This window comes from Grampus griseus (assembly GCF_964374135.1).
Source record: "Grampus griseus genome assembly, chromosome: 17".
In the NCBI taxonomy this organism is placed as follows: domain Eukaryota; kingdom Metazoa; phylum Chordata; class Mammalia; order Artiodactyla; family Delphinidae; genus Grampus; species Grampus griseus.
In genome coordinates, this window is record NC_139011.1 from 79,639,780 (window position 1) to 79,664,114 (window position 24,335).

The following is a 24,335-nucleotide window of genomic DNA, read 5'->3' on the forward strand; positions in this document are numbered from 1 at the left end:
ACTTCCTTAGTTGTTATGCTACATTCTTTAAAGATGAAATCATTCATCAGTGATTTATCGAGTGTCTTCCATATGTCAGGTACCAGGGGTATTTATTCCCTACACTTTCCCTGCAAGGTAGCAGTCATAATTTGGTGATGAATTGCCCCTGGGAATATAGCCAGGAAATGGCAAATATGAGATTTTTTTTTTTTTTACTCAAGGTTACCTGATCCTAATTTTCTTTCCACTATATCATGTTACCTACTCTCTCATTAAAAAAAAAAGTGCTGCCCTAAACAGAGAAAACGTTGAATTCTCAAATGACATCAATTTCAACCATAAGCCATGCTTACGATAGATGGTCCCATGAGTCCTGTGATGCGATACACAAAGCTGGCATTCTCCTTGCTTTCCTCCTGTGACGGTCCTTTTGACTACTGCTCACAAATTGCGGTTATAAGGTTATAGCATAGTTAGCAATTGTACTAGTTTTAATCTAATATAATTTCTATGATGTTTGCCGAGGTGATACACACCAGTACGGCTAAACAATTCTATAGAGCTGGCCACTGTTCTGACTGGCAAGTGTCACTTGTTAAACAGTCTCCATATTTAATTTGGTGCTTTCAGTGTTACCCATGGAGGTGTTACTCTCTCTCATTTTATAGAAGGTGATGGCGACTTTAAAGAAGTTTGGCAACTCACCAATGGTCAGATTCCCCCACTGGTTTTAAGACTGCTCTTTTCACTATTTAAAAATCACTGCCTTGATATATGTATACATATAGCTGATTCACTTTGTTATACGGCAGAAACTAACACAACATTGTAAAGCAACTATACTCCAATAAAGATGTTAAAAAAAAAAACACTGCCTCTAAATTCAAGAAAAACATTCAATAAATATCTTCTGAAACTATTTCTTATTAAATGAATTTATGAAATATTGCTTAAAACATTATAAACAGAAAAAGTAGTATTTAGAAGCTGGCAGACAGCTAATGACTAGAAAAGTTAAGGAAGTATAATTAGGTGCATGTATAATATACACCACATTAAACTGAAGCCTAAATACTACAGTTAGCAGTCATTTCACTGCATTTATCTTTTTTGCTTCATGTTGTCAACTAAGGATTTGTTAGCACACTGAAAGTATCAGAAGAGAAGGAACTTATCAAATCAAACGTATCAGCTAGTGGCTGACACTCCACGTTCGCCAGAAGAGTATAGAACTGACAACATTAACACCATTCACCCGTATTAGGATGTGTCCTGTGTGTGAAAGATTGGGAAATCCACCAAAAGCTAAAGATACAGACTTTTGGACAACAGTAATGCACTGTTCATAGTAACACTAAGAACCAGTTTAAAGAGCGGTGTAAGTGGCACAGAGTAACGATCCACCCATGGCAGCCGGAGGGGAACGCAGAGGTGCTGTAGCCCCACAGAAAGGCCTGCGCTTAGGGACGGGCTGTGATGGGGTGTAGATGTGAGAATGAGGAGACAAGCAAATGGACGGAGCGGGTGAAGTTACCCAGGCCTCTGTCCACACTGATGCGAGACAAATATAAGGCAAGACCACTTGGAACAGGGAAGCTTTAAAGAAACGCAGGAGGACAGGAGTCAGCAGAAAGGAGCTGCCTGCACAGCCCCCCTTAAACAGCCTGCAGCCCAGGAGGAGTCAGAGGCAAACATAAGGCAGGGGTGGGTATTCGTAGAGAGATTCAGATCAAGAGCTGAGGGGACTAAGGAGAAAAATCCAGACAAAAGCATGAGCAGATGTATAAGGCCAGAAAGGCATCGTCTTGGTAAAGGGAGAATGAGGGCCTCTGGTCTGGACACAGAGCAGGGCCGCAAGAGACGTGGACGGGAGAGTCAGGTGGGCTCGGTCCTGGGAAGGCTCTGAACGGCAGGCCAAGACTCCCCCTGGATTTAATACATACAGGAACGTAACAGAATTACGGTGATTTTAATCCAGAGTTGAAATTTATGTCTCAGTTTTCATTTCCATAGAATTGATTTTTCACTTTGGTATTCATTATTTATTCTTTCTTCCCCACTGAAATAATATATTTATAACTCATTCTAACCCAAAGACTGTTGCTGTGAATTTCACAGAAGGGTAAAGGAAATCACTCAGATTTTGAATATTTACAAATATACATTCATAAGCACAAAAGTAGTGAATCTTTCTGATGAGTTAAAACAACATAGTTAATAAATTTCAGAATACTGAAAATTTGCATGGAGCAAAGCAAAAAAATCATTCATTTATTCATTTTATTTAACATAGAATAACATGGGGAAAACATAAATTGATTAAAAAAATATTTTTCTTTGGGGATTTGTGTTCATATCTGAAGAGGGAATCAAAAATGATAAACTAGAGTCAGAATATTTTAAATTATTATTTAGAATGTGAAACCATCAAGAAGGTGACTGTTTTAGTTCCCGGAATATTATTTTAGTGTGACACAAATACAGTTCGTAGGGAATTAAAACTAAGAAATGCAACTTGTTGTGTGTAATTTATTTTAAGGTATGCGTTTCAGTGAAAACTTGCCATTAAAATCTTTAAGTGAATTTATTCTTTTGGCCATGCAGTATATTCCAAGGTAAAAACAGAGAACGTGTGTTTTCGCACTTTTGGGTTTCCTAAAGTTTCTCCCCTTTCTTTCTTAATGGCATTAATGTAGCTAGAGGTGGTCTTTGTGATGAGTTTCAGTTTACCTTTGCTTCAATCTGTTTAGTATCTGGATTCTGAAACAAAAATTTGATTTTGCTCTTGCCGTCATCCGAAGAACCTTTAAGCTGAGAAAACTTGTACCTCCAAAGTACTGCCTAAAGGGGAAAAAAAAAACATAGGCGAGTCAGTGCAACTCATAGCTATATTCAAACCAAGAAATTGTTCTTTAACTGGTTAAAGGTAATCATATTGATTTAGTCCTATATTCCAGTATTAAAAAGTAAATGAAAATATACTTATCAAAGGCTTAGTATTCAATATATCCTTTAATTTCCTGAAATAACTTTGGTTCCCATGAAATTGTCATTTTAAACATATATATGAATAAGTCAGTTTGCATATCTGGTTTTACATTATCATGAAATAGAAACAAACTCACTTAAAGCCTAAGTCCATGCCAGTGAATCAGTAAAAACACCTACTTTCCATTTCTTTTTTTTCATCCATAGAAGTGATAAGGTGATTTTCAACTGATAATTCTGTAGAACTTTCTCTTGAAGCTCAAACTAATAACCCGTGTCTTTGTCAAGATGAAAGGTCAGTCTGAGTAACCGATCACAACGGAAACTTCCATGGTGCCCTCATGAGACATACCAGCACGAACATCTCATGGGACCAGCCCCATCCATCCGCGGGGCCTCGGTCTAGAAGATCATGTGGCTAAAAGCCATCTTCCAATGTGGCAGCAGCAGGTTTGGACAGTATGAAATCTACATGCTAATTTAAAAAGTTTACACTTTTAAAAGGATAATAAAATAGCAACATCATAAAGTCCTTAAAAATAAGGACGAGGAAATTCTCAGTAACATATAATAATGAGGCATAATGAAGTTATACAGAATACTGCTCATTTATTTATTCACCAAACACTTATGCTCTTATATATTAAGCATTTTATTATACATTAAGATAAAAAGACACCGTCAGTTTTCTGAAGATGTTAGTCTCTGTATAAAGTAGATGTCTTTTCTTTTGTTCTTACTATGAGGCTACACAATCTATACAGAAGCAATATCCAGTCATTACAAATCCTCTTAAATGTTTGCCTGAGGTCTATTACTATAAAGCATCTTTTAGCAATAAAATTATCTGGGGCAATTAACTTTCTGGAAGAAAAATAGAAGAGTTATATCCTTTATCTCACAACTTCCTCTAAATAAAATCCTTTATGTTTTAAAAAGTGAAATAATTTAAACAATCCAGAACTACACAGTAGGAGGTAAGTGAGTATTTAGTAACTTTTGTAAAGAGGGAGTTCTAGATTTAGTTCTAGATTTAGTTCTAGATTTAATAAGAAATTATATATTCATATGTACAATTAGGGTTAGGGTGAAAGAAAAACAACAGCAAACAGTGGCAGTATAGCAGGGAATACGGTAAAGTAGCAGGAAAACCCTAACAACCTAATAAATAAAAAGACAGTACTACAGAGAGACGCCATTGAAGAAAATGGAAAAGCCATTACTGTTCCTAATAAATCTCGCTAGAAAAAAAGAAGAGTGTGATAATATTACAATGACTTCGCTTTTTCCAAACGTTAAATTAGCAAAGATCACTGAAAATGAAAATAACTAAAGCTAGCACGTTTACCTTGAAATATTTGTATAAAATTCCTGGCAACTGTGTGAAATTCTTTAGGGCAATAATTATAATATATATTAAAGCCTTAAAAATGTGGATGTTATGTGATCCAGACATTCCCTTTCAAAAAATTCACTGTAAGGAAATACAATATATGAAAAATAAAGGAAAGTGTTAAACACCTTATTATTAATAAATATAAAAAAATGAAAACTCTGAACAATTTGCATTAAAATAATGCTCATAAGAGTCATGTATTTACATGGAAAATGTAATAATATGACTTTAAGGGGGACATAAGAACAGGAAAGCAGGTAAGTGTGTTAAAATAAAGGAGCTTGTAGAAGGCTGCAGGGGAACGTCTGCCAGAAACATTATCATACACGGCTCAGGTCCTGACATTAACCTACCATGTGGTTTTGGACAAGAAACTTTATGTCTAGCTTGGATTAACTGTAAAAGTAAAGGTTGCAAATTCTCAAATTATAACTTGAAATAATATTTCATATGTAGTCATAAAAGTAAACCAGGAATTTGCTATTTCAACTAGCTGACCTTTCCAAAGGCCAGACTTTAACAGCTGTTAAAGCTCATTATTTTAAATAAAGAGTAACAATATTAAGAATGCGGATGAGGCAGATACGGGAAGGAAGCCTGCAGACTTTTTGGAATATGGAGCATGGATCCTCGGCTGTGAGTAGATCACGCCAAAAATGAATAAAGTAGTTAATGAATCTAATGATGGGCTGAAAGATTGGTCAGTTAAGAGGTAACTCAGTAAACTAGTAAGACTTAGAACCTTCTAGGTAAACTGTGTGACTTAACATGCCATGAAATCATTAAGACCAATCTGGAGGAATCTGAATCTGAAAATATAATCAGTAAAAGTTACACAGGTATAAAAATTGGCTTAATTCAAGAACCTTTGGAAATCCTAGTCTTTATACCTGTATTTTGTTTTTAAGCTTCTGATAAACATTATGGCAACTATGTTAAGAATGTCAACACTGAAAAAGATGAGTGGACACCACTGTTCTTAGACCATTCTGTTTCTGTTGCCATAACGTTGTTGTAATATATTTAGATAAGTACATTTAAAATATCCTTTAAGCATAAATTTTTATGTAGATCAGATGACTCCCTTTCTAAATCAAATTTAGGACTTCAAGTTTTCTTGTTCATGTATCAAAATGAAGCTACTGATATTGATTTGTCTCTATTAGCAGAAGAACTCCACGATTAAATGGTGTCATTTGTCTATCAATCTTTCAATTAGAAAATCAGTTAACTTTAACTTCTTTTCCATTCAATTTTTGGAATCAAAGTAAAACTTCAGAAATTTCATTATGTCAAAATTGAAATATCTATTACTCTGAATGCTACCATAAATTCAGTTAAAAACTTCAGCATTGGATATGTTATTTGTTATTGCAACAATAATGTGAATTTGTACTGTTGGTAGAGCACAGTGTTATGGTAATATCAGTATTTTCCTAAATTAAGAAACGTATGCAGCTAAAGTGTACTTGCATTGATTTGGGTGAATACGTCAGAAAACATATACTAACGTGAGAACTTAAAAAGTGCTGTGAAATTTCCAACAGAAGGGATATGACGTATGCAAATAGTCCATAATATCTCCTGAACTTTGCAAGCCCAGGGGTCTCTGCCCTCTCTACATAACTTTAACCAAGGGGCCTTGGTTTTGGATTGGAAAATTCCTGCAACCAGTGGTAATCTTAATTTGTTGAACTTGATGGAGAGCAAGTCCAAAAGGAGGGAAAGAAAGAAAACAAACAAATAAAAAACTGATAGCAAATGTACGAAAACATTTCTGAGTATTTCTGAAATCTAGAATTCTACCCAGTCTTCAGAATAAATGGTCATAGGCCACATTCTCATTTCCTCAGAAAAAGAAACTCATTTAACTTTGTTCAGCTAGCTTTTCCCATGGAATAGATTTCAAGAAATTATAAAAAAAGTTTCCCTATAAAATAAACTATTTAATGGATTTTAGTAATAATGGAGCCAAAATACCTTACTAATGGTATTTATTAAAACTTTTTTTTGTTTATTTGTAACAGTCAGAAACAGTGTTCAACTCAACATCCTGCCTGAATGACTATATGAAATGATAAATTTAAAATGTACCTGGCATTTTGAAGATGTCTTTAAATATTTTTAAGTGACTAAAACATGCAAGCAAAGATGCCGTACGTGTGGAGAACACAATAAGTCCCAGCATTTTCAATAGTTGTAAAAAAGTCACTGAAGATGGCTAAGAAACATGGTGGGTAATAGGAAAATATACAGTAAAAGGTTATCACCCAAAGCGCTCTCACAATTAAAGACTACAAAAGAAAATTCTGCAAAAGGATCATTTGCCTCTGAACTACTCTTCACAATACATATGCTTTCTTTAAATTACTGCAGGCTCTAACAATTTTGGAGAAAATAAAAGAAAATAATGCAGGCAAACAGATAACGCTGAAATCTTTGGATTCAATGCCAATTGGGTTTTATAATTTAAGGTCATCATTCTTAAACCAGTGAGAAATCTTTATAAACTATGCTTACAAACAGTGATTACTCCACTTATGATGGAAGATGAAATGCTCAAATATTATCAAGCAGAATGTTCATGTGAAAATCATGAGGCACGTAGCATGGAATCCATCCCTCATTCCTGACCTTGAGTCATTTATGGGCGACCACGTGGACTTCACTCAGGGCCTGTGAAGCGTTCCATGGGTCCACTGCTGTCCTTCAGTGGAATGTCATCTTTCTTACAGTGAGTGTAACGCTGGTCTAGACCCTTTCACATCCTCCCACTAATCCCTGCAATAGCTAGGGTACTGCCATTTTCCAGAGGATGCAATTAAGGAAACATCACGTACATTCATAGTATTTCACAACTATTAAGCGGGAATCAAACCCAAGTCGGCCATGCTCCATGGTTCCTATTTTTCTTTTAGCCCAACCTGCTTCTTTGGTTTTCTACAATTATTTGCCTAACCAAACATCAAAGACCCATTGATTGAGCATGATTATAATTGAACTTCCATTGCAAATAGCCTGAAAGATCCTTAGAATAGAGGACAGACTCAGAGCCCCATTTGGTACAAGACACGAAACTCAGGAAAGTAATTTGCTGATCTTCTCAAGCATAGTCTGTTCTGAGTCATCATTGCTTCTTCTTTACAATGCTGTTGCTATTATAAGCTTCTTTCACTCTCTCTCTCCAAGTAAAAAGTGTCCCATAAGCTATCCATTTGTTTAAGATTCATGGTTAGAATTGGCTTAAAGTTTAGAAATGCCAGTGATCTAGAGAACTTCAGTGGGAAGGGAAAAGAAGAAGCTTTCTCTTCCTCCATATTTTCGACATTTACCACAGAGACTTTCCGAGCCGGCTGTAATCCCCCAGAGACGGGTGGCAGAGTGGGCTGCAACTGAGGGACTCAGGTTAGCAAATGAATCAAGTGTTTGTATGATATCAAGTGTTGCTTAGTTGCAGACTATTCAAAAATATAATTCATCAATTGTATGTCTATAAATGGAAAATGAAGCTGCGCAAATGAGATGAAAAACTTACATGCCGAACAAAAATAGGCAAACCAATCTCTAGGGCTTCCCTGGTGGTGCAGTGGTTAAGAATCTGCCTGCCCATTCTCTAGTAAGTCTGTGTCTTTATTCCTGTTTCACCCCTAGGTTTTTCATGACATTTTTTTTTCTTAAATTCCATATATATGTGTTAGCATACGGTATTTGTCTCTCTCTTTCTGACTTACTTCACTCTGTATGACAGACTCTAGGTCTATCCACCTCATTACAAATAGCTCAATTTCGTCTCTTTTTATGGCTTGAGGCTATGGGGAGGGGGAAGGGTAAACGGTGACAAAGCGATAAAGAGGCATGGACATATATACACTACCAAACGTAAGGTAGATAGCTAGTGGGAAGCAGCCGCATAGCACAGGGAGATCAGCTCGGTGCTTTGTGACCGCCTGGAGGGGTGGGATAGGGAGGGTGGGAGGGAGGGAGACGCAAGCGGGAAGAGATATGGGAACATATGTATATATATAACTGATTCATTTTGTTGTGAAGCTGAAACTAACATACCATTGTAAAGCAATTATACTCCAATAAAGATGTTTAAAAAAAAAAAAAAATCTGCCTGCCAATGCAGGGGACATGGGTTCGAGCCCTGGTCCGGGAAGATCCCACATGCCGCGGAGCAACTAAGCCCGTGCGCTACAACTACTGAGCCTGCGCTCTAGAGCCCGCGAGCCACAACAACTGAGCCCGTGTGCCTAGAGCCCGTGCTCTGCAACAAGAGAAGCCACCGCAATGAGAAGCCCGCGCACCGCAACGAAGAGTAGCCCCCGCTCGCCGCAACTAGAGAAAGCCCGCGTGCAGCCACGAAGACCCAACGCGGCCAAAAATAAAATAAAATAAAACACGAAAAACTCTGGAGTAGAATAATAATAATAATAAACCCAAAAAACCTCTAATACATTTATCCATCTCTTTATCGGTTCACTGTGGGCAGAGCCTAATTTCTCTCGCCCCACAGAAAAATTCCTCTTCCAAAAAATGAAATAACGTCTACATATGAAGGTAATTTAAGCTCTGTGTCATATATCTTGTGAGGAATCTAAGGCTATTTTGCAACATAGGGGGCAAACATACCAGAAAGCACAATCTATATGGATTACAACTTATTACACAGAACACGTTAAAAATTACAACACAATTGCTTTGGAGGCAGAATCTTTTTTTATCTCCCTGTAACACCAATCACCTGGTATTTGACAGTTAACTAACGTTTGCCCAGCAATAACCACAAACATGCTCTTTCTTTTTCTGCTGCAGAGTGTCTTGATGGGTCTCTTGGTTAAACAGAAAATCAAATCTTCCCTCAAAGCCCTCTTTCTGCTTTGCCTCCCCCTTCGACTTTGCGAGCAGCCCAGGTACACACTCCCTCTGCTGCCTTCCACCCTCCCCTCCCCACTGAAATGAATTAACAACACATGTTAGAATGCCAGTGTCCCGTAAGCGCGTCCTCTTCCTTCCTTTTTTTCTGTGGGTGGGTTAGGAGTCATATTTAGTAGAAAACCATGACAAACCTTTTCTTTAAGAATATTTTTCTTTACACATCTTTATCCTTCTCATTTGTTCTTCATTCATGTCAAATGTATCCTAATTGACTATGTTTTTGAACTTTATAAATTACATTTTTACTAAAACTAGTACATCAACTGTACAGTAATTTTGTAAATCTTATAAATGTGAATGGAAATGATGAATAAAGGGAGAAAAATAGCAATATGAAAAGAAAACAGAATTAGATGAAAGCTCGCGGCTCTCGCGTGTTTCCTTGGCAACATCATATTCGTCAGCACATGCCTCACTAGTCCTTAAACTGATTCTGTGTCCTTGACGGCGCTTGAGTCTGCATTAGGGCAACGTCTCCAGCAATCTCAGCTGTGACGCGTGATGATCAGTGCTGCGCCAGGGGGTGTCTAGGCCTCCCCTGAGTCTGCGAGGGAAGGCTTTCTGGAGGCAGATCTGCTCTCAAGGTGAATGCAAGCTGTGGAAGTGTCATGTGGAAAAGCATGGGGTACGGCTGGATCCTCAAAAGCTGGGAGACACAGGAGATGATGCCAAATCCGGACAGAGACCAGAACCCTGAGGGGCTTCTATCCTGTGTTGACAGATGTCACAAAGGCAGTAGGAAGCCACTAAAGTAATGTAACAAGGAAGACTGATGACATGGCTGAGTTTACATTTTAGAAGCATCATTAATCGGGCAGTGGCTGGGAACAGGGACAGAAGGGCAGGTATCTATGTCTTTGTAACGCTTTGGCTTCTCCCAGACTTCCTGAAAGCCCCCAGTTCCAGATGTGTCTCTTTCACTAGACTGTGGACATCTTGAGAGAAGGGAGTGTACCCTTTTCTGTGTTCCTCGTGTCTGCACATAGACGATACGTAGGAGTGTGTGCAATAAATATTTACATCGAGAAGCAGGTTTGGCCGATGCTGCCGTAACCAGATGAGAAGGGGTTGCCCTACTTCGGTTAGAGTGAACCTTCCAGATTTACTCAAGGGCAGCTGTTGAGGAAGAGGCCCGGGTATAGAACACAATTCAGATTCCTTCTGATAACGGAGAGAGGAACGCAGAGAAGTCAGAATCAGGAAGACGACCAGCTCCGGGGCGGACCCTGTGCTGAGACATGTTCAGGATGCAGTCTGAGGGATCCAGGCGTGCGTCTGAGCTCCAGTTAACAGAACCAAAACTTACCATCCTCAGGCCAGGGGCCTAAAGACTGGATGAAACTTCCTGATCAAACATATTTCATCCTGATCAAACGTATTTCATTTAAATTTATTCCCCCCAAATGGACTCTACACTATCCCTATACGATATGTCTATATGTATAAATATTTTCATCGAATATATGGAACATTCACAGAGGGGTATACAGATGTTCACTTTGACAATTTATTTGGAATCTCTCAAACAGGAAAGAAAAAGAAAACAGAAGAAAAGTGTTTCTAAAATGCAGACCTTGTGTGTTATTTTGTAATAGCTTAAATCCATCAACCTGGTGGGTTGATGGTACAGAGTACTTCTTGTAATCATATCTATGTAAAGATATAGAATAACCGAAATACATGTGGAAAAAGAGGTACTAACATGTTTCCACACGCTGCTGGATGTGGTGTGCTCTTTGTTATTCGTAACATACTAATTTCATTTTGAGAAACTTTACACGCTGTCTGTGTAACAAAGACGGGCAGAAAATTTGGTTTTTCTCGTATAAATTTCTGGGATCCTTAGGGTTTTGTGTTTGTTTTGTTTATTGTTGTTGCTTCTTTCTGGCAACGTGATAAAATTCAGCCACACTGATAACTCATATTATCGATTCTCTATAGAAATCAGCTCTTTTCTAGCGATTTCTTTTTAACATATGCACACATCTTTGCCAGCTCAGTGGAGAGTAACAGCTCTAGAGAGAAAAGGAAATGAGTTTACTGGGATAGCTACATCTAAGTCAATATACCTGTACAGCATAATAAGCCATCACTGCTCTATTCTCCTCCAGGTTGTCTGAAGGCTGCTCCACTACAGAGATGAAGCAGTTTATGAAATAACTGCTAAATTAACCATAAGTTCCTGCACATTTTATTTTTGAAGCAGTGCCAATTCTTCACTTTGACTATTTGATATCTAACATTTAATTATGAACTTTATTACTGTGAGTCAATCATTTTCCTTTTCCCCCTAAGTATAAGAAAAAACTCCCCAATTCAAAGAAATCTATTTTTCTAGAAATTGACTCACATGTAAAAGGCATCACTTGAAAACTATTATGTTCATTAAATTAGCAACATATAACAAATTACCTTGGGATGCATGGTCTTTCTGTGTCAAATCATCCTGATTTGGTTAAAAAGCGGTTGAAGAGGAGAGTCTGAGTCACTCAAGGTGGGTGAGGGCCTCTGTACGTCCAGGGCCTGAGTGGTCTGCAGAGGACGGGTCCCATGTCGGGGGTCCCAGTGGAGCCTAAATTCTGTTCACCCAGTGAATGTGGAATAATTTTCTATCTCGGTTACCTGCTGACACCTGCCTGCCAGAAATTTGTTTGTGTTCCAGACCAAGAAGTGTCCCGGGGGAGTGGCCGTCCTGAGGCTGCACGGTGCGGAGAGCAGCTGCCAGAAATGCACCCGGGCATTGAAGGCCGCGACACACGCTGTCTGTTTATAATATCTGGGTCCTGCGCCAGAGCACACGCCACTGGAATGGGTTTTCCAAGAAACTTAGAAAAGTCACTGAAGTACTGCGAGACACACAGTATTAGAAAAGTGAGCCCGGTCCTTAAACAGAGTAGCTACCCAATGACGCCTCTGTGGCTACTTTCAGGAGAATAATTCCCCAGAGCTGCCCGGGTCAGAGGCTCCGCCCTTCTCCGCAAGCCCTGCTAAGGGCACCTCGTCCTCCTTGTTACTCAGGTCCCTACAGCTCTGCAAGCTCCCAGGTCTAAGCCACACGCCCAATAACCTCCCCGCCCCCCCTCCACTCTTCTCCCCTCCGAAGCATCCTCCCCAAGGCGCCAAGGCCATCACAGACGGCATCATGCTTCTGCCATCAGGTCCTGGCGGCTTTGGTGGCCCTCGGCACTGTGGCGTGTCAGCCCTGGGTTCATCACCCCAGATCTGTGCTCTGCCACCGTGGGCCGGGCGCTCTGCCCTCTGACTTGGTGTGGCCTCAGCCATGTGACCTGCTGTGACCAGTGGGAGCCTGTAGGTGTCCTAGCAGCAGGGGCACATGAAGAAGGACTGCAGGTAAGGCTTGCTCTGTCCTGCCTGTGTCACCGGCAAGAAAAGGACATTCTGGGCTGACCTCCTGGCTCCACAGGAATCAGGGGTAAGGGGAGCAGAGCCAGGTGGGGGATGGTTGAGGGAACCAGCCATGGGAGGAGTAAGCACTTACTGCTCTAAGGCAGGGAGGCGCTGTCACTGTGCCACCCAGCAGCGCGGGGGCCGCATCGGCCACGAAGGCCAAGGCCCCTGCTATCCGGTGCTGCCTGCTTCACTCTGAACGTGGCCCCGCGGGTCCTGCCAGCGCTGTCACCTCCTGCCTGGTCAGCGGACCGTGACTGCGGATTCCGAGGAGAAGGCAGTTTCCTCTGAGTACCGCCCGGCGCTCTTCCCCTCGTTACACGCTTCCACCCCGAACAACTCCCTTTGCTAAGAACCAGCAAACCTCAGATGAGCCCTTTTGTGTCCATCCCCTCCACCAGGCGCCGTGAGAACAGGGACCTCTACGAAGCAGAGACCCAGGAGGACTGGAGGGAAAGACATGTGTGCTGAGTGCTACTCTTGTAGGCGGTGCATCAAGAAAATGTTCATTCTTATATTCTCGAATTTTCCTTCTGGATTTTTAACAACTACCTTTGATAGGAAAGAGTTGAAATATTATTGAATAAAAAACATAAATCAAAAAGGAAGTTTAACCCATGGAATTTATATTATGATTATGTTGTAACTATATAAATGCATTTTAGAAAAAGTCAAATTAAACATATTGTGAACTGTGTGTGTACATGAAGGTCATATGTCCTTGGCAAAAACAGTAGATCGAAGATCCTCAAAATCAGTGTCCTTCAACTTATCCAAGCCACAGAAGAGACTCTCAAAAATGAAAAGTGTGAATATACGCCATATTAATTTCCTTTCAAATTTTACCTTGAAGCACTGTAAAAATTAATGTCCACTTAAAGACGTGAATGGATTATGAAGACTAAGGTGCCCAATCAGACAGTACAGTCAAGTGTTCACAAGGTGACCCTCCCTGGCTTGGGGCCTCCAAACCCTGAAATTCCCCCATCCTATAATTCTAACATATTACCTACACAACTAAAAAATACGTTTCCTCATTTTGATATTGGAGATGTTGACACAGAAAAATAATAAAGGAACACTTTTAAAAAGTTGTTTTGAGAGAAGAAAATTTCCCTTCATTATGAGGCCATACTTTTAGTAAGAGAGAATATATATAATATATAGACATATATGTCTATATCGTACATATATACACACTTTTTATAGTTATAATGTTTTCTGGCAACACATTTGTTTTATGAAAATTCAATCTCTTGTTTTTCTATAAACATATTAAGGCATAATTTATCTCCTATTAATAAAAACGAGGACCTTAAATCCAACACCTGATAACCAGTCAGAGTGCTGACAGGAGCTGGAAGCAATTCCAGTCGTCCTTGATTAGGACCCAGGCCGCGCACCCTCGAGCTGACCACGCACAGTACCTTGGTCGCAGCGTCAAAGCAGATGAAGCCCATGCTGAAGTCGATCGTGAGCCCCATCAGATGACTTTCCAGCACACACGCATAGGTCTTGCACTGGGCGGAACAAAACACTGTTACTTTCATGTGACTGACCCAATGTCAGGGTTAATAGTCCACATATATCAGACTGTGTCACAACCGCTGTGATAAGTTCCTCATACACCAGCTAACTTTATTTCAGCAATAACTGTATAAGGAACCTGGTGTTGTCAACATCCTAACGTCAACAAAACACAGGCTGAGTGGTTGTTGACCGGCCCGGGGGATGCAGGGCTGAGTTTCCAATCCTGCCCTGGTGACCTTGTCTTTACCTTGTGTCACACTGATGCCCTTCCCTATCCTGGCAATAAAACTGTACACACATTTTTAGGTGTAGGCAAGATTATGTTAAGTTGTTATATTCTGTAGCTAAATATCACTGCATTTTTATTAAGCTAAAAGTGAATTATTAAAGATTAAGGTATGACTTAAATTCTTGGCATATCAATTTCATTGATATTCTTAAAAAGAGAGCTCTCAGGCACACAAACAGATTTAATAATCAGAGCAAGAAATAGAAGAAATGTCTTGACCTTAAGAGTCTCTACATGTTCATCAGTGTGGTGCAAGTTATGTCCTAAAGGCATTTACCCTTATTATTTGTGTAAGCCTATTGATTCTTCGAAATCAATAATTAATGATCGCTCGCACTGAGATCAGATTAAACTACACTTTTACTTATGTAAATAGTTTGGGAAAACTAGTAAAATATAGATGCTGGAATACAAGAATAACAGATGAGAAATACACAGTTGGGGCTTATATGAAACAATGCATTTTTATGTCCATAGGCCAGTTTTATTTGCACTTAATTGCAAACTGGAGTGGGATATTCAAATCAAGAAAAACACCTTTTTTTTAAAGACTTTTTTGATGTGGACCATTTTTCAAGTCTTTATTGAATTTGTTACAATATTGCTTCTGTTTTACGTTCTGTTGTTTTGGCCAAGAGGCATGTGGGATCTTAGCTCCCCAACAAGAGATCGAACCCACACCCCCTGCATTGGAGAGTGAAGTCTTAACCACTGGACCGCCAGGGAAGTCCCAAGAAAAACATTTGTAATTCACAAAGGGGAGAGAGAGGGAGGGAGAGGGAGAAAGAGAGAAACCTATCTCAAGCAAATGTTCGATACCAATCCTTACGTCATATTTGTGTTTATAATACTGTGTATAAATGTACATTAAGTGAATCTCATTCTGACTAACGATGGCTAAATGCATCACGTTGACTCCACCAAAAAGCTATATTCATGTGTTTAAGCCCAATCTGCATTGCAAAGTTATAACCAGGCCAGATTATTCATTTGGAGTTAAGTTTTTCAAAAAAGCAGATTAGAAAGCAAACTTAATGGGCCTTGTAAGTTTATTTGTGGGTGTAATTTTATTTAACACATGAACACCTTACCTTCCGTGCTTGCGCCCACCCATTACCACTTTATTAAAACTACTATCAACTTAAGGAATAGCCAAGGCCATCTCGTTTTCTCCAATTGAGACATAATTGCTTGCTATTTTCAAGTGACATTATTTAAAAAATACATGTCAGGTGGAAACACCTTCAGTATGGAACACTACAATTTATCTCATTAAGAACAGAATTATGAATTAAATTACATTGTTTCAATAATCATTAAATCGAAACAGATACGATATAACTTGAGATCCACTGAAGTTTTATTCTATGATTTATAGTCTTAATAAACATATGTAATGAGTATATTTGTATGTTTTAACATTGAAATGTTTATTGTTTAATTTCTATATTTATTTTATAATAAAATTGAATTATAGTTAGAAAAAAGCAAAAAAATTGTCCTTTTTAGGGAATTTCAAGCTAGAAACACTTTGAAAGATTTTTGCACAATTATATATAATTATTATATATTATTTTGCACAATTTTATATATTATTACACAATATTTGAAGATACATCCCACATAAAATGATTTTTTACATGCCCTTTTGGATGACAGCTAACTGTCTATAGCTGGATAAAGCAAAATGAAAGAGTCTGAAATAATAACATTAAAAGAAATCAAGTTTTGAATGGGACCCACTTCTTCACAGAAAGTCTTATTTTAAAAGGGTTGTATTAATTCATATTGAATTAGTGTAAAAAACAATTATATGTCCCTTACCAGTATTATTCACTTACTCTGGGAAAATTGTTCAGAAATTGGACAAATAAAGGTACTAAAAATACAGTAAATTAATTAGGCTTAACTCTGGTACTTAACTCTAGGTGAATGTAAGATGTAATTCATGCAAATTGTCATATTTCTGTTTCAATGTTCATTACATTTTCTACTGTCACCCTGGGAAGTATGGCTAGATTTTAAGGTGTTAATTGAAATGACAATGTAGGATGATTAGAAATACCTGCTTTCAGTGAATTATCCTTTAAATAAATATATATTTATATCAATATTAAGTACATTAGAGATCAGAAAATATTTAAATAGATAAAGGAATAGATGAGAAGCTAGAAAATGTTAGGGTGCAGTCCTGTTAATGAAAACTAATTTCAAAATAAAAATAGATTAATTTATTAATTTTTATTGTATTAGTTTATTAATTTCCTACTTTTATGCCTGTTTCACAATAGGAGTATGTCCTCTCTTTATTTTTTTTACCAACTTTAGTGGAAGTGGAAATATTAGGAACATAGAAGTAAACCACAAACTTCTTCATTTAAATATATTCACATCTTTGAATTTTGAAAATAACAGAACCACAGTGTTCAGTCGTTGATTACTGATTTCTGGTAGAGTAAACAAGGGGAAATTATAAAATCTATAAAACAACCAAAAGCTAAAAAGACATTAAATATTTTTCTCTTCACTTACCATATGCATCTCAAATTTGTATTGTGAATACGTAAGGTGCTAGTACAAAGAAATGCATTGCTCAGGACATCAGTTTAGAGAATGTGAGGTCCAGATTTTAAAAAATAGTAAAATACAGTGAAACAATATAATTTTATCTCTATCTCACTTCTAAACATCAGGAGACTTAAAATGAAATTTTAAATTGAAACCAGCAGGTAGAAATCACCATGTATTTGTTTCCAAGTGAAGTGTGATATTCTAGGGAAATGATAATTAGGAAAATCCAAAACTATCAAAATAAATAACAAAAACGTCAACTCCTGTACAACTTTATACAATGCTTTAAAATGGTCTTAAGTGTTGATACTTGGAATAAAATAATAGTTAAGGTATTTTTCATCTTTCTACTTTGATATTAAAATATCTATTTACTGAATTGAGGTTCTATACAGCTAAATTGTTGAAACAACATTTCTCAGTTACTTTAACATTTTTAGGTAATGCAGATCAGCAGAATATGAGAAAATGTCAATTAAGCAATGAAAAAAGTGAAAACAAGCCTTCTCCTGTTCCCTTCCCCTGATTGTTATGTCATACTGGTGTGACCTGATGGGTTGAATATAGAAATTTGTAGTCAGAAGAAAGAAATTAATACATGTCACATATCAGTTCAACATAACTGAACAACTATGCATCCAAGTCCCCCGTTGCAGGCAGGAATCCCGGGATAATAATGCTGTACTGTCATCATCATACACTTGTTTTCAAAATTGTGTCCGTGTGTCTATTTAGGTCCCGGCTCTATGACTCAAGTGCATCACAACTGTTCAGTTTTGCCCTTGGTCTCTGTTAAGGGTCAGTTAGGGGTCAGCTGCAGAGCCTGTTCCCATCCACGGTCCTGTGAGTTGTACAGGCTACAGGTTTATGACGTTTGGTCTAGATATAACTTCACAGTTAAGAGATAAAGTTTAACAAACTTCTGCCGATTACTCATGATGTACAAAATGCACTATACTTCAGTCGGTAAAGGAATAAAAGAATCCCTGGAAACCCACAACTCAGTGCGGGGATGACCAGCACTCATCACTCCAACACAAGCACAGCATGGGGACACCTAAGGAAACGGATTAAGAGACTGTTCGGCAGGGGCGAGTTTGAACAGGACTCACGTGGAAGGGGCAATGGGGGCAAAGGGCAGGGCTGACTGGGGGTTAGTAAAATTGTCCTGGATGATGGGACCTCTGAGAAAAGCTTCAAATTCCCTGTCGTTTTGAAGGGTAGAGATGAAGAGAAGGCTTTCTAGCAAGAAAGAGCCTTGTGAGTGAATGAAGTCGTTCAGGCTGGAAATTAGGTGGCTGTGACTGGAGACCAGGAAATGGCTTTGTAAACGATTAATTAAAATAAGAGCATTTTCTACTTTAGATTTAAGGTAGAGCAGATTCTAATTAAAGTTAGAAATATGTTTTTGATGAGTGGTAGGAAATAGCCTAGAAAGATCAAATTGTAGGAAAATTAAAACGTTTTTCAGAGCCGTGTTGCACTTCATTTAATAACAATGGCTACTTATTGAACATTTGAGAAGGTCAGGACTCACAGAACTGCATTTTTATGCTCCTTTGAATTTATATTAGAATTCTAGGGGAGTGGTCATGCATCTTTGGGGGTCACAGGTCCTGCGATTCCACAGACTCTCACCTGTATCCGTTCCACTTCCAGAAAGGTTGCTGTTTGGAAGGCTCTTTCCCACTGGGCGAGGTCAGAGTCTAATTCCACGGAGAAGTAGAGGTCCTCCCCAGATTCGGACTGCACGGTGAAGCAGTGTTTCCGCCGGTCCAGCAGGTCGCTGTCCTGATGAAAATCTGGAGTTACACAGGCTGGCACACATCAGTTCTACTCTGACAGGGCCACACCTGGATCAGTGCTGACCAGTGGGTGGCGGGGATGCTGCAGTGACAAAGATTACACTCTATGACAGCACTAATTCTTCATTCAAGTGGTCACAGCAGACAATTTCCAGCCCTCAAAGTCTATAACGGAAACACTTCTTCTTTGAATTGACACTGAGGCATGTCCATAAGATAGAAATTAGGATTTCTGGCTTCATCTCTTACTAGCAAGGTAACTACCAAAGCATTGAATGCTTGAGATTCAATTCCTTACTGTACAGATGGATAACACACAATTTCTCTTTTTCCTTACAGAGCTGTGAAGATGATGAAATTAAGCGATACTTATTAATGTATTTGCAAATTTAAAGAGCTTCATAAGCATGGTCGCTTACATTGAGTTGATTTCTATAACCCCTAAACTATCATAGGACTAGTCTTCTACATGAGGTATGAAAAAACTGTGTCTAACATGTCTCAGAAATTTTATTGCTTTTAAAAAAATACACATTTACCTTACTTATGTAACTGTATTTCATTAAGTCAAGAAGACTCTGACGTGGCCATTTCTTGGTCTTACTAGAAGTTTTCAACTAATGTGTTCACACATCTGTACAATGTGTAGCAACAATGTGCTACAATGTGTAGCAACATTGTACAATGTGTAGCAACTTCAGAGATGTTAAAAGGTAAAAAGAATGCAGCTAGGAATTGAGGAAAAATTGTAAAAGAGAAAGTTGGGGCCATGACTCAGAATACTATAAACCTGATTCCATACGTCACAGAATGAAAAGGATATTCATGTCTTATTCAGCCAATATGACCAATGTGGAAAAATAGCTTGCATTTTAAATTATATTAACTCAATAATTACGTAACTTTGACTTTTTTGTGCTATATAGAAATACAGGAAAAGTAGGTGAAGGTAATATACATGAATGTTAGTATTTCCATTTTTATAGCTATGGCAGATATCAAGGTATTAAAATTACTTTTCTAGTAAAATGTCACTGAATACCTGCCAGAGTAACTATTTTCAAACTCATCTGGCCTTTAAATTATTACTCATATGTTCACAGGTAAATCTCATGATCTGAAGAGTAAAAATTTCAACTTCTGAAAAAAGTAACTGAAATAAATACTTACAACTATTATTTTTAAATTAATTTAAAAGAAAACTCAAGGCATTTTAGATATTAAAAAATCAATTACAATCAATCCAAGTGAACACGCTGTATAATGTAAGTCAATTCATTTTGGAGGATTTTAGTTGCCTCATCTGGGAAAAGAAGGAATAAAAGTTTAAATTTGCTCCTTTTCCCTGGGAAACTGGAATCCCTGATATAAATGGACATAATGGCAAATTTCAGAGAAAACATGAAGCATATTCCTCAGATACAGTCTCTAAATTAATCTTTACAATAATCCATGAAAATAGGCTATAATCTTCCTTCCCCTGAAGAGGGAAATAGGTCTTGGATGTGTTGGTCCCCATTTTAGAAGCTGCTTGGCCCTAGTGACTCAGATCAGATCATTTGGGAGTCACTCAGCCCAAGTTCAGATGTCAGTTCTGCCTCTTATTTCTGCTTCTCCTAGAATCAGTGCAGGTGGTTCTTAAAAGAGGATGATATACCTGCCTGAATTTCTTATAAAGATGAAATTAGTTGATATATTTACATATTGCTTAGAAAAGTGACATGTATATTAAGTGCTCCATTAATCACTAATATCACACAGTATCATTATTTTTTTTTCACACAGTATCATTATTAATCACAATATCACCATCACTAATATTGACTATTACTAAAAAACTGGATTGGATCAGACTCCAGGTCCAAATTACGTTCCAGTACACACACACACACACACACACACACACACACACAAACCTGTGATACCACTTATGGTGGAATGCAGGCTGTAGCAGGAGAGTCAGGAAGTCTTTTCTAATAAAATTAACAAACAGTATTCACATTGAAAAAGAAACATGCTTGTCTGAATGTTTATTATGCAGGCAGGTTTGACTTTCGTGCCCTTCTTTAGGCATTGTGTGTGTGTGTGTGTGCGCCCAGAGGGGTGCGTGAATCCTGTCCCAGCACATCACATATACTACAAAATGCTCTTACAGACATTAGCCATTATGAATTCTATTTCTGAGAAAATTAAGGCTTACAAAGATCAAGTGACTTAAACAAAAACATATTCTAAAAATTCAGAGATCCTAGAATTAAAGGTAAAATGTGTTAAAAAATATATATACCTAAGGGAAAAGCAACAAATAACATATAAGGGAATCCACATAAGGTTAACAGCTGATCTTTCAGCAGAAACTCTGCAAGCCAGAAGGGAGTGGCAGGACATATTTAAAGTGATCAAAGGGAAAAAAACTACAACCAAGATAACTATACCCAGCAAGGATCTCATTCAGATTCCACAGAGAAATGAAAACCTTTACAGACAAGCGAAAGCTAAGAGAATTCAGCACCACCAAACCAGCTTTACAACAAATGCTAAAGGAACTTTACTAGGCAGGAAACACCTGAGAAGAAAAAGACCTACAATAACAAACCCAAAACAATTAAGAAAATGGTAATAGGAACATACATAGCGATAACTGGCTTAAAGGTAAATGGATTAAATGCTCCAACCAAAAGACATAGATGAACTGAATGGATACAAAAGCAAGACCTGTATATATGCTGTCTACAAGAGACCACTTAAGACCTAGGGACACATACAGACTGAAAGTGAGGGGATGGAAAAAAGACATTCCATGCAAATGGAAATCAAAAGAAAGCTGGGGTAGCAATTATCATAACAGACAAAATTGACTTTAAAATAAAGACTATTACAAGAGATGAAGAAGAACTCTACATAACGATCAAGGGATCAATCCAAGAAAAGCATATAACAATTATAAATATTTATGCACCCAACATAGGAGTACCTCAATACCTAAAGCAAATGCTAACAGCCATAAAAGGGAAAATCGACAGTAACACAATAATTGTAGGGGACTTTAACACCACACTTTCACCAATGGACAGATCATCCAAAATGAAAATAAATAAGGAAACACGAGCTTAAAATGACACATAAACAAGATGGATTTAATGAATATTTATAGGACATTCCATCCAAAAACAGCAGAATACACTTTCTTCTCAAGTGCTCATGGAACATTTTCCAGGATAGATCATATCTTGGGTCACAAATCAAGCCTTGGTAAATTTAAGAAAATCAAAATCATATCAAGTATTTTTTCTGACCCCACCACTATGAGACCAGATATCAATTACAGGAAAATATCTGTCAAAAATACAAACACATGGAGGCTAAACAATACCCTACTAAATAACCAAGAGATCACTAAAGAAATCAAAGAGGAAATCAAAAACTACCTAGAGACAAATGACGATGAAAACACGAAGACCCAAAACCTACGGGATACAGCAAAAGCAGTTCTAAGAAGGAAGTTTATAGCAATACAATCCCACCTCAAGAAATGACAAACATCTCAAATAAACAACCTAACCTTACACCTAAAGCAATTAGAGAAAGAAGAACAAAAACCCCCAAAGTTAGCAGAAGGAAAGAAATCATAAAGAACAGATCAGAAATAAATGAAAAAGAAATGAAGGAAATGATAGCAAAGATCAATAAAACTAAAAGGTGGTTCTTTGATAAGATAAACAAAATCGATAAACTATTAGCTAGACTCATCAAGGAAAAAAGGGATAAGACTCAAATCAACAGAATTAGAAATGAAAAAGGAGAAGTAACAACTGACACTGCAGAAATAAAAGGATCATGAGAGATTACTACAAGCAACTATATGCCAATAAAATGGACAAGCTGGAAGAAATGGACACATTCTTAGAAAAGCACAACCTTCTAAGACTGAACCAAGAAGAAATAGAAAATATATACAGACCAATCACAAGCACTGAAATTGAGACTGTGATTAAAAATCTTCCAACAAACAAAAGCCCAGGACCAGATGGCATCATAGGCAAATTCTATCAAACATTTAGCGAAGAGCTAACACCCATCTTTCTCAAACTCTTCCAAAAAATATCAGAGGGAGGAACACTCCAAAACTCATTCTACAAGGCTAACATCCCCCTGATACCAAAACCAGACAGAGATGTCACAAAGAAAGAAACCTACAGGCCAATATCACTGATGAACATAGATGCAAAAATCCTCAAAAAAATACTAGCAAACAGAATCCAACAGCACATTAAAAGGATCATATATCATGATCAAGTGGGGTTTATCCCAGGAATGCAAGGATTCTTCAATATATGCAAATCAATCAATGTGATACACCATATTAACAAATTGAAGAATAAAAAACATGATCAACTCAATAGATGCAGAAAAAGCTTTTTACAAAATTCAACACGCATTTATGATAAAAACCCTCCAGAAGGTAGGCATAGAGGGAAGTTACCTCAACATAATAAAGGCCATATATAACAAACCCACAGGCAACATTGTTCTCAATGGTGAAAAACTGAAACCATTTCCACTAAGATCAGGGACAAGACAAGGCTGCCCCCTCTCACCACTATTATTCAACATAGTTTTGGAAGTTTTAGCCATAGCAATCAGAGAAGAAAAATAAATAGAAGGAATCCAAATCAGAAAACAAGAAGTAAAACTGTCACTGTTTGAAGATGACATGATACTATACATAAAGGATCCTAAATATGCTACCAGAAAACTACTAGAACTAATCAATGAATTTGGTAAAGTACCAAGATACAGAATTAACACACAGAAATCTCTTGCATTCCTATACACTAATGATGAAAAATCTGAAAGAGAAATTAAGGAAACACTCCCATCTACTACTGCAACAAAAAGAATAAAATACCTAGGAATAAACCTACCTAAGGAGACAAAAGACCTGTATGCAGAAAACTATAACACACTGATGAAAGAAATTAAAGATGATACCAACAGATGGAGAGATATACCATATTCTTGGATTGGAAGAATCAACATTGTGAAAATGACTATACTACCCAAAGCAATCTACAGATTCCATGCAATCCCTATCAAACTATCAATGGCATTTTTCACAGAACTAGAACAAAACACTTCAAAATTTGTATGGAAGCACAAAAGACCCTGAATAGCCAATGCAATCTTGAGAAAGAAAAATGGAGCTGGAGGAATCAGGCTCCCTGACTTCAGACTATACTACAAAGCTACAGTAATCAAGACAGTATGGTACTGGCACAAAAACAGAAATGTAGATCAATGGAATAGGATAGAAAGCCCAGAGATAAACCCATGCACATATGGTCACCTTATCTTTGATAAAGGAGGCAAGAATATACACTGGAGAAAAGACAGCCTCTTCAATACGTGGTGCTGGGAAAACTGGACA

General features: G+C 37.7%; 1 protein-coding gene across 2 annotated transcripts in view; it reads right to left on the reverse strand.

Annotated features, from left to right (window-relative positions):
* The window catches only part of SNTG1 (syntrophin gamma 1), a gene marked incomplete at both ends in the record, with an annotated part of 197,975 nt that overhangs the window by 13,572 nt on the left and 160,068 nt on the right, over nucleotides 1-24,335 (reverse strand). The window contains 3 exons of one of the 2 annotated variants that reach the window (XM_082674869.1): nucleotides 2,713-2,823; nucleotides 14,140-14,232; nucleotides 18,741-18,893. In XM_082674869.1, coding sequence (XP_082530995.1) covers nucleotides 2,713-2,823; nucleotides 14,140-14,232; nucleotides 18,741-18,893 — 357 coding nt within the window. The remainder of the gene's footprint in view (nucleotides 1-2,712; nucleotides 2,824-14,139; nucleotides 14,233-18,740; nucleotides 18,894-24,335) is intronic. The other variant, XM_082674870.1, reaches the window with a different exon arrangement.